Source organism: Lineus longissimus, chromosome 18 (assembly GCF_910592395.1).
Source record: "Lineus longissimus chromosome 18, tnLinLong1.2, whole genome shotgun sequence".
NCBI lineage: Eukaryota > Metazoa > Nemertea > Pilidiophora > Heteronemertea > Lineidae > Lineus > Lineus longissimus.
The window spans coordinates 11,001,197-11,011,427 of NC_088325.1; the positions used below are offsets into that span (position 1 = coordinate 11,001,197).

The 10,231-nt window shown below is 38.6% G+C and overlaps 1 protein-coding gene across 1 annotated transcript; it reads left to right on the forward strand.

Annotated features, from left to right (window-relative positions):
- The first annotated feature begins 2,943 nt into the window (after nt 1-2,943).
- Nucleotides 2,944-10,176, forward strand: LOC135502225 (leucine-rich repeat-containing protein 74A-like). The gene is made up of 12 exons (XM_064794883.1): nt 2,944-3,193; nt 3,452-3,645; nt 3,834-3,941; nt 4,550-4,693; nt 5,135-5,216; nt 5,559-5,644; nt 6,900-7,094; nt 7,381-7,476; nt 7,854-8,117; nt 8,347-8,432; nt 8,853-8,964; nt 9,328-10,176. The coding sequence occupies exons 1-12, from the start codon at nt 2,944-2,946 to the stop codon at nt 9,826-9,828; spliced, it is 2,118 nt and encodes a 705-aa protein (XP_064650953.1). The 3' UTR covers nt 9,829-10,176.
- Nucleotides 10,177-10,231: the final 55 nt, after the last annotated feature.

Here is a 10,231-nt window from a genome sequence, read left to right on the forward strand (position 1 = left end):
ACACGAGCAAATATGGAATTTGTACAAATAGTAGAAAGTCATGCCAGATCAAGAATATTCGAGCTATTTGACCAAAGATTTGTAGCAGATGTGGCAAATATCAATATAATAACGGGTAAAAACCCAATCTTAATATGCAACAATCAGCACAGAGCTAATTATGTTGAAACAAAACATCTGCGAATTGGATCTGTAACCAAATTATATCATTAAGCTCATCAGACAAGAGGATGCAACGCATGGCTTACAGTTTCTGTATTTGGCCTTTTGTCTGGCTGCTGTATGCTGTCCACTTCGTAGATTTTTGTTTTTCAATTTTGAAAATACCTACCATTAATCCCATTGTACGACAAATTCTCTAGTGTCCCATAAGTTTGTCGAATAATAATGAGAGGTAAAAACAAAAATCGGTTGAGTGGAGACATTTTTTTGCAGTTGATATGCACACTTGCAGTTAATCGTCCGAGCTTGGTGCAAACACTGCCAAAATAGAAGCGAGCTGCTGACACAATAAATGGGCCCAAATGGGATACAGAACGATCGAGCGCTCTAAATAGTAATAGATTTTTTCAATATGTCAGAAATGTCCGGTTTTAACATGAGAGAGGCAGCACTTCAGCTTGTCACAATGGGTAGATTTCAATGCAAGCAAACTGTGATTTAGAAGAGTGAGAATTTCAAAATACCTAATGGCAAACATAATCATTGGAATATTCTTCAACAAAAGTAAGGCGCCATCATTAACCCCTTCGGTGCGTGACCGTTACGGGATTACGTTCAGCAGCTGACCCGTGTGTCAATTTTGCCCATAACTAGCTTAAATTCCGCAACCTCTTTTCCCAGGGGTAATCGCGCTCCTCATCCATTACCATAACATAACAAACACTACAACTTACATTTTGCCTCTGGTAATCATATTGGAATTAACGTAAGCCTCCCATAGGTGGAATTCTCGCCCTCGAACTTGGTCATGATTAAAGTTAGGAAACCCCCCCCCCATTTCCGTAATTAACAATGTATCGCATTATTTCTTAAACACGACTAGTATATACTGGTATACCAACTGAAGAATATGCGATAACAATAAAAACATACATCGACGTTCCAACCAGAGCCATAATATATGAGGGTCCATTAGGGGCAAGGTACGGCTTCACAGAAAATTTTGCTTTTACAGTGAATCCCATCAGAAACTGAGTTTTAAAAGACGTTTCTCACAACGAGTTAAAGTAGTGATCATGATACAATATTTTTTTGCTCAGCCCACGAACTTCAACGCAGAGGACAGCAGATGTTGTGCTCATTTAAAAAAAAACATCAAGTGTAAAACATGGTTTGTTCCTTCCGCGAAGCAGCAGGTTTCACGCCTGGATGGACTCCCACACCAACACAATTTCAATTAAAAAAGTGGCAACGCTGTTGATTTGACGGACAGGATTACGAAATCAATCAAAAAATTGCTTGGTATGTAAAATGTCCGGTTGCTTAGTGATATGCATGATGGAGATATTATAGGAATTATATTGACAGCGGGGTGAATATTAGTCTGATAATTACATTTCCTTTTATTTGCAAACAGCCATTATTGTTAACTCTTTCGACGCGAAGAGGTAGTGTTGGAACCGAATAATTGCATATCAATGAACGTTTCAGTTCCCTATCCAATCTCAAATATAGCTACGAATGCAATGTACAAAGTACATGAGTAAAAAACAACTGCACGCTTTTTAAAAGCCTGATCGTTTTCTTGTGTTGCAAAACATACAATATCTTTTCACTTCTGCCTATTCAACATCTGTCCCAGCTTCTTTTAGTACCAAATACACCCCCTAACTGCACCGGAGGTAATATAGGGATGCATGTGAAATCTGACTTGCGCTTACTGATAGCTAGGTGCAGGAAAGAAAAAAAAAAGAAAAGCGATGTCCCTTGATTCAGGGTTATTTAAAACATGTTTAAAACAATGTTTTATTGTTCAATAAAGTCGAGTTCTTACATTTCACCCCCCCCCCCCCCCGCCCCCTCATCCCAGCTCGGGTTTTAATTTCACACCGGCCTCACAGATATCTCATCTAGTATTCATACTGTAATATGATACATAAATGTACATCACGGCCACAGATCTCTAACCCATACAACACGTTGCCCCTAACAACATTGCAGACTTCCGGATTGATGTTTTTCTCTTGTTCGTATCACAATTGGTTTGACCAGCGTAAATATGCATAGTGGAACTTTTAGTCTGGATAAAGACCTAAAGATTTCTAGGACGTTTTTGAAGGTAAGTGTTTTACATCTATAGTGCAATTTGATTTTCTTTCGTATTCTCAATTTTGATATTTTTTTCCATTGATAATACAGGTGCATGTGCATTTTTATAATATTAATGTAGGATGCTAATCAGGCTCTTAAACCGAAAGTTTAAACAAGAATCTTGCGCGTACAACTGTTACATGCACATAACCAAGAATTAATGAGATCTTTCTTTATTTTTGACTAAGCTTAATATGATAATGATTATCAATTATTCGTCCTGGTTGAGGGTTAGGTTTCTTAAATACTATATCAGCTGGTCGAATTGATATTATTTCCGAATTCTATAAGTATGTTATTCGCATCTTTTGAATTCCAATGTGGTTTCACAGAATGGTGCGGATTTCTTTCAGAAGATACATCAATTAAATCATTTCTGGGTCGTTAATCAGTCCGTCCACAACGACTCAGGCGCCAACTGCGCACCTGCACGATTCAATGCACAAAATTACCAAAAATAATGCCTCAAATTATGATGTTATGGAACAAGTCAGCAACCAGGTCGAAAATCTTAATACGTTTCTTACAACCTGTACCCTGCTGTCGAATCACTGCGAACGTTAAAGTTTAGAATGAATATGGAACCCAATACTTAAGTTAACATTTATCTGTTCCAACGATACTTACGAAATGTTTGCAGGGACGATGACCACACTAAAGGTTCTCCCTCATCGACGTTCCATACCACGTCTGTACGTCAGAACCCCTGTCCAGCGCAGGCATGACGTCATCATCCCAAGAATTGGGCACAGAAGCTCGAAAATTGTACGATTTGACGACATTGATGATGCAATGAGCGACTGCAGTCGTGTCAGTGTATCGTCGAGCTTCACCGACCATGCGTTTGATCCGGATGATGACTATGACTTCGACGCTGACGGTGAGTTATTCGGATGTTGTTTGCAACAAAATTGCATGCCTAATCATCACTATCCAGGGCTTCTGGAGTTTCGGGGAGCATAGTTAATTCTCTAAGTTGCATTGGCCCAATGACCACAAATTCAGCCGATATAACTTTGGCGACAAATGGTACTAAGGACAAAATGCCCCCACTGGTGGGACCAAGGCCGACTGGAAGCCGGATTTCATACGGTGCGGGGAGAGGATAAAATCACTTACATGTCTGCCTGATTTCTAGATGACCTACTTGCTTCAATGAACGAACCTAACAAGACGCTTCCAATATGCGAGCATCTCTACCTGGCTGCCTGCAGGAAATACCGCATCATTCCTGTCCAAAAGTTCTACCAGCAGCTGTCGTGTTCAAGGATTTGTCTTAGCAACACTCCTCTTGGGGAGGTGGGGGCGAGGGCAATTGCTGTTGCTTTTGTTGTAAGTGAACTTAATTTTATCTTCTTGCTCAAGTTATTTAAGGAAACCTTCAACAAGTTTTTCACCAGCTCAAACACCTTCATTTCTATGATTGTATCCGCCGCTTCTAAGACTGTTCATAACGTTACTCACAGTTTCGTGAAGGAAGGGGCCGCCCATTTGAGCGTTTGAGTTAATATCATTTTCAGAGAAACCATGACGTCGTGACATTAGAACTCAGTGGAGATGACATTGGTCCGGTTGGTGCGCAGCATCTTGCAGAAGTCCTGCTTGAAAATGTTAGCATTGCAAGCTTAGTAAGTCGTTTGATGACTCCTATATGTCCTTTAAGCACTGTTTACTTAGTATCACAACGGGTCCAGCTTTTTTTACGAATGGCGAGGATAGAATATCGGGCAAATTTGAAAAAATCGGCGTGTAGTGTGCAATGTTAGGAACCACCTTTCAATTTTATTAACCTTCCTGGTCATGAGTGACTGCATGGATCGCTCGGAGCTCGATTTATAAACCAGGATATAAACGCTGTCTAATCACTTTGAGGGTGGCGCAGTTACCTCGATTGTCGTTCGAACTACATGCATGTATTACCGGTGTTCATCTCGCCTGTCGTGGGTTCGATGCAAAGTCAAACGATTTCCTCTAATCACAAATTGATAGGACAACTCGCTGACAGTGGCTGGAGGCGTCCGAGGGGGTACTAGATGATCGTCCCACAGATCATCCAATATTGTCCATCATGTCTGCAGAGCTAAGAACTTCTCCAGTTGACCTCAAATAAATACTTAACAAAAAGTCCTTTAATTATCGTTGAAAATGAATAAACATACATGCAAAACAACAATATTTTAAAATATTTGTCGTCTTGATGAGTATCAAATATCTCAGTTATAGCTCTTTGTTGTAGGACTTATCAGACAATAAATTTGGTACTGAAGGGGCTATCGCTATGGCTGGTTTGCTTAAAAAGAATCGTAATCTCACCAAAGTGAAATTAGCCGGGAATAACTTCTGTGAAGATGATGCTGTCCATTTTTCAGATGCACTTATTGTAAGTACAGAAACTATCTTAACTTTGTTTTTTAAAGTGGTCAACACCACACAGCAAAAAAGCATTCCCCACCGTCGCCACCTGCACCCATGGTGTTTATTCAATTGCGTGGCGACGATCTTCTGAGAGAAAAGCGGAAATACGTCATTTCGCGTTTCTTCGAACATGCGTACACTATTCATGCATCGTAACATGGACTGAAATATGAATACCAAATTTGTAATACCTCCATGGTGCAATTAGATAATGGACTGTAAATATGAGTTATGGTATTAGTTATCCATGCATACCCAACCTATTATACCTCAATTAGATAATGCACTGGGTATGAGTCATTTTCTACTGGGCGGCCTAGAAAACCTTCCCCTCACACATTGGATACACAATAGAATTATATTGTGCAAGGGAAAAGAGTAGCAATCTTTTTTGTTATTTATTCAGGAAAATAACACATTGGAAGAACTTGATCTCAGCTACAATAACTTGAGCACGCGAGGTGGAATGGTGTTAAAGAATGCATTGGGTAAGCATGGTATTTTCACCCTTTTTTCACATTCAAGTACATGTAATACCTTCTCAATAATTGGTAACTGTACTTCAAACTGATGTTACCAGCTAGAATTCTGTGATCAGGAAAATAATACACTTTTAGGAACTGGCAGATTGCAGAGTAACATTTATCCGGTTTCTTTTTATCAAAACCTAAACTTTGGAAATAAATGTTCCACTAGGCGAGTGATAAATTCAACCTTTTCGCCTTTTTTACTAAGTGACCTATCCCCCTTCAAGACAAATTGCCTTGAAAGGTTTGAAAATCTACAACAAATGTAACACTTATATCCTGAGCCTTTATAATTACTTTCAGGTGAAAACTGCACCCTTCAAGTATTGAATCTCCGATGGAACCATTTGAGGAAGCATGGGGCATTAGGCATCGCCGATGGTCTCAAGGTATATGCGATATCCAATGGGTGATTTCAAAGTCAGTTTTTAGATTTAGTTTTAAAACTAAATGGAACACTAAAACCCTTGATTAAGCCAGCATTGAAATGAAGCGGGTTTTAGTTTCATCCTCTTTCAAAGTCGGTGTTTGTTGGTTTTAGCATTATGTCCGGTTTTAGCTTAAAACTAAGGGATGGTTTTAGTGTCAAAAACTAACACCGAGACTAAAACTAAAACTCTCCACAACACCAGAAATGAAATCAGTTCTGGTGTTAGTTTTGACACTCAGTTTTAGCATTATCCTATTTCAAATTAGGTTTTAGTTTCACACTGAAACCAATTGGAACACCAAGGTTTGATCTTAATCCCAGCTCGGTGTTATATTTGGAAGATTTGTAGTGCATTTTGTATTACCCATAAAACTAACACCTTAGGCATTAACACCGAGTGGATTTCAAAGTTGGTGTTGCTGTTAAGAAAGAAAAATCATGTTGTTCGTACCATTTCAAGAAGTAGTTGCTGGTATTTTGAACGCTGATGGGAATGATGATGGACGTGAAAGAAGACGACCAAATTTATATAGATCGGAAGCGGTCACAATAGTGAAACAACAGTAACAACGACAACAACATGCATGTTTGGTTTTTTTCCAAGGTTTTATCTCTGTCCATCTTGGTGTTGGTTTTACCTGCAGAATAAAACCTCTTCTTAGTTTCAGCCCAGGTTTTAGGTGTTTAGATAAAACCAGGTGTTGGTGTTAAACTAAAACCTCGAATTGGTCTTATCCAGACATAGGTTTTTAGGGGTAGAAATTTAGAAAAAAACTGACACTAACACCCAACACTAAAACCAAAACCAACTTTGAAATCACCCATTGTACTCATGTGGTGGGCATATCATTAGAGAAGTGGTCAGTTTTATCTGAGTTTTATCCCGCTAAATAAGAGCCGCATTCGGTTTATGGTATGAGCATAATCTGCGTGGTAAATTCATAAAACACCCAGGTCAAAAATGCCAATGAGATTCTTACTTAAGACCTTATTTGGATTCGTATGTGTTACATACATACATGAATCTTCGTGTCGATCTTTGAATTCGAGAAACTGCGCTTTTTTCGGATTCTATCTTATCACTCAAATAAAAGTTGTGTACGTTGTCAATCAATTCGTTAAATGCCCAGAGACCAATGATTTACATAATGTGAATGCAAATTTGGAGGAAGAGTCTGTATCTAAATGATAGCAGTTAAGTTGTATTCCTTCAGTTCAATGTTGGCCTCCGTAAACTTGACATCTCATGGAATGGATTCGGTGTTGAAGGGTGCCACTACCTTTCTCAAGCGCTGAAAGTCAATAGGACACTGAAGGAGTTGGACGTGTCTGCCAACAGAATAGGAATGTTGGCAGTTAAACTCCTCCTGAAGGGATTGACGAAAAGTGACTCTCTTGAAACATTAAAGGCAAGTTCAAAATAAATCATATAAAAATTCAGCAAAGCCTAAACAATTAGTAAAAATCGATACAGATTTTCCAATAATACATGTAGTTCCCCAATTCTCCATTTGAATTTTACACAGACTGCTTTGAAGACACTTAATTTAAAAGCCGTTTACCGCATATATTGACTTGATAATCTGGTTCTAACTAAAATGCATAGTGGAGTGTATTATAAAGGTATTCTATATTTCCCTTACTCACTTGATTCGTATTTCAAAATTCATCATGCTTCTTTTTTCCGGATTCCAGATTGGAACGAATCCGTTGACCACTGATGCTGCCATCTATGTTCTCCAAGCTTTAGATAAGGCAGAGGAAAGCATATTGACCACACTTGATCTAACGGTATCTATTGTTATATGCGGCCAGAAATAATATGCGTTTTATCTATTATGAACTAATTGAATGTATATACATGAATTACCGAAATGTGTCGTAAGTGTGAACGATACCAACTTGTCTTAAAATGATAAATCGCCACCTTTAATTTGTTGAGGTGGGATAAATTATAAAATTCCATGTAATGTTGTTGTGCCGAGATTATGCCCTTGTTGTACTTGTTGTACAATATATTTATGATAGGGCTAAGCTGTGCCAGGCAAAGAACATGACTAGGATTCAAACGGTAACGGCGAACTCCACCCCTCTGCTCGTCATCCCAATGTCTTCTTTGCAATACCGTTTAGTCCACCATCAAATGGACATAAAATCCTATATTTTAGAATATTCAAGTTGATGGAGTTTTTCTCCATATCCTGGGAAAAATAAAGGAAAAGCGAACATTCTCCGTGACACACGGAATGGTCATGCGACAGGACGAAATAAAGAAGGTGTCTAAAGATGACGTTTTTGATGAAGATGATCCACTAAGTGTGCTGTTTGAGTTCATGAGGCAGAAGAATTTACGACTCAAGGATTTGTTTGGTGTTTTTGATAAAAATGGAAGCGACTCCATCACCAAGGCTGAGTTTAGGAACGGATTCAAGGTAAAACCTTAGCACAAACGCCAAGTTAGTCAGTAAGCTTCATTTCCATGTCGAGGATCTTTATACAATAATCTTGAACATGTAAAATTTGTACAATTTAAAATACTTATAATAATCGTATCTGAATTTTCAATTTGCACCTCCGAAATCAATATGCATGCCTACTCATACCAACTGTTTCCTTTTGTGTATCTGAATTAAGTAAGGGGTTTCCTTGGTTTTCTCGCAGAAATTTAACATACCTCTGAGTCGACGAAGTTTGGAGCAGCTGATGACCCAACTGGACAAAGATGGCGATGGGTCGGTGGACTTTTGGTAAGTTTGCTTTTAACATTTGAGAAAAAAAAGTGGGAGATTTTTTCTAAATCGTGGCCCCAATTGTATTGTATAATTCCGAGTCCAATGTCCTCTCAATTATTACATATTAATTTTGTGAACAGGGGGTCCTAGCTTTAATTCAGGAAACCCATTGGTAGCAGCAAGTAAGGTAAGATACGATGTAAGAAAATGTTCTTGGAAATTTGAGTTCGAGCTACAAGAATCTCTCCGAACCAAAATATGGATGGCTCTTTAACGGGACCCTTTGAATAGCGTTTTAACACTGACTTAGGTACTCACAATTTACTAGGACATATAACTGTTTCTCATTCTTGCACCAAAAATTGTAATAAAGCGAATCCAAAACCAGTTCTTACAATATCAATTAATATTATATAATCTTTGCGACGTTTGTAGTGAGCTGTCGGAAGGACAGCGAGAAAATAATCGGAAAAGGTTAATGCAGAGAATGAAGAGGAAGAAAAGAGGAAGCAAGCAAAAAGATCCACAGGAGGCTCTTAGGCTAAAGGTAAATCGAAGATTCACTCACGAAGTTTTTCTCAGGTGAATTTGAAGCATATGGATTTTTAGTGGGGTTTAATATCCACCATAGCGGAGTCACGGCATCCGCTCATAAACGAAACTTCGCGCAGAAAGTTTTTCACGTATATAACCGATCAGTCGAAGACATAATTTAGAATTTTGGCCTTAATTTTGTTGACACATATTAATATAATTTTACAACTAACGGTGATCATGGCATCGGTCTGCTAACCTAGTTTGCAAATCATTTTTTTTTTATGTCATCTTTATGTTCTGTTATTTAAACGTGGTCAAGTGCATCCTGGGTTCAAGCCAGCACTTTGATTAATTTTTTTATCGTATTTCGTAGGTGCAATTCTACTTGGCATCAAAGGACAGAAAGGACAAAGAAGAAAAGAAAAGGTTGGCTGAGGTGAAGGCAAAAGAAAAGCTTGAAAGAGAGGCTCAGGCAAGTTTAACAAAGTCGTTGGATACGGAAACGCTGCAGATTGCGAAAGTATACAGAGATATACCATCGGAAGGCATAGCTGGTACGGCGGCTAGCATTGCATGGGTCGAACCTGAATCGACCATGGGAAATTTAAAGGTTAAAAGCGAAGAACAACTGGCAGCATTGCTATGCAATAACAAACGATTTGAGAATTGCCTTCCCAGCACAATATCAGACAATCAAACAGCGAAGCCAATAGATGAACAGGTTATTGTAACGCAGGAGATGCCAAAGCTACTTGATGTACCTGATACAGTTGGTCATAAAAAGCATGTGACGTTTAAATTGACGGATTCATCCACCTTTCCTAACAAAAGTGGTCATCTTAAAACGAAAAAGAAGAAAAAGAGAGTATTATAGTGCAACAATTTCATTACATTTTGATCCGTCTAGGACCATATCGAATCTTTCTATCGAAAAAGGTCCGGTGGTGTGGGTCAGATTTACTTGAAACCAGCCCTTCTGTCCCCGGCTACATTGCTCAAACTTCACTGCTCCTGTACTCCATGCGTAACAATAAACATGTACATGCATTTGTCCCGAGGAGAAATCTAATGATATTAAGTTACGACTACGCAAACGTGTTTTGGAGATAAAGTCAGGACGAACACATCATACATAATTGACAAACCAGCATGTGCTATCTAACGCGTCTAAGGACATCGAGAACACACAAGATGTAAAAATAAACCAATGTGTTTTGGAATAAATGAAAAGCTTAGCAATCGGAAGACAGGAAAATAAAACTCGTTTTTTCCCTGCA

Excerpts from the sequence above, each read along its gene's own strand:
- LOC135502225 (XM_064794883.1), top strand. The coding sequence starts at position 2,944 with ATGTTTGCAGGGACGATGACCACACTAAAGGTTCTCCCTCATCGACGT. Across the intron at positions 4,694-5,134 it reads ATTTTTCAGATGCACTTATT|GAAAATAACACATTGGAAGA; the intron begins GTAAGTACAGAA and ends TTATTTATTCAG. Across the intron at positions 5,217-5,558 it reads GGTGTTAAAGAATGCATTGG|GTGAAAACTGCACCCTTCAA; the intron begins GTAAGCATGGTA and ends AATTACTTTCAG.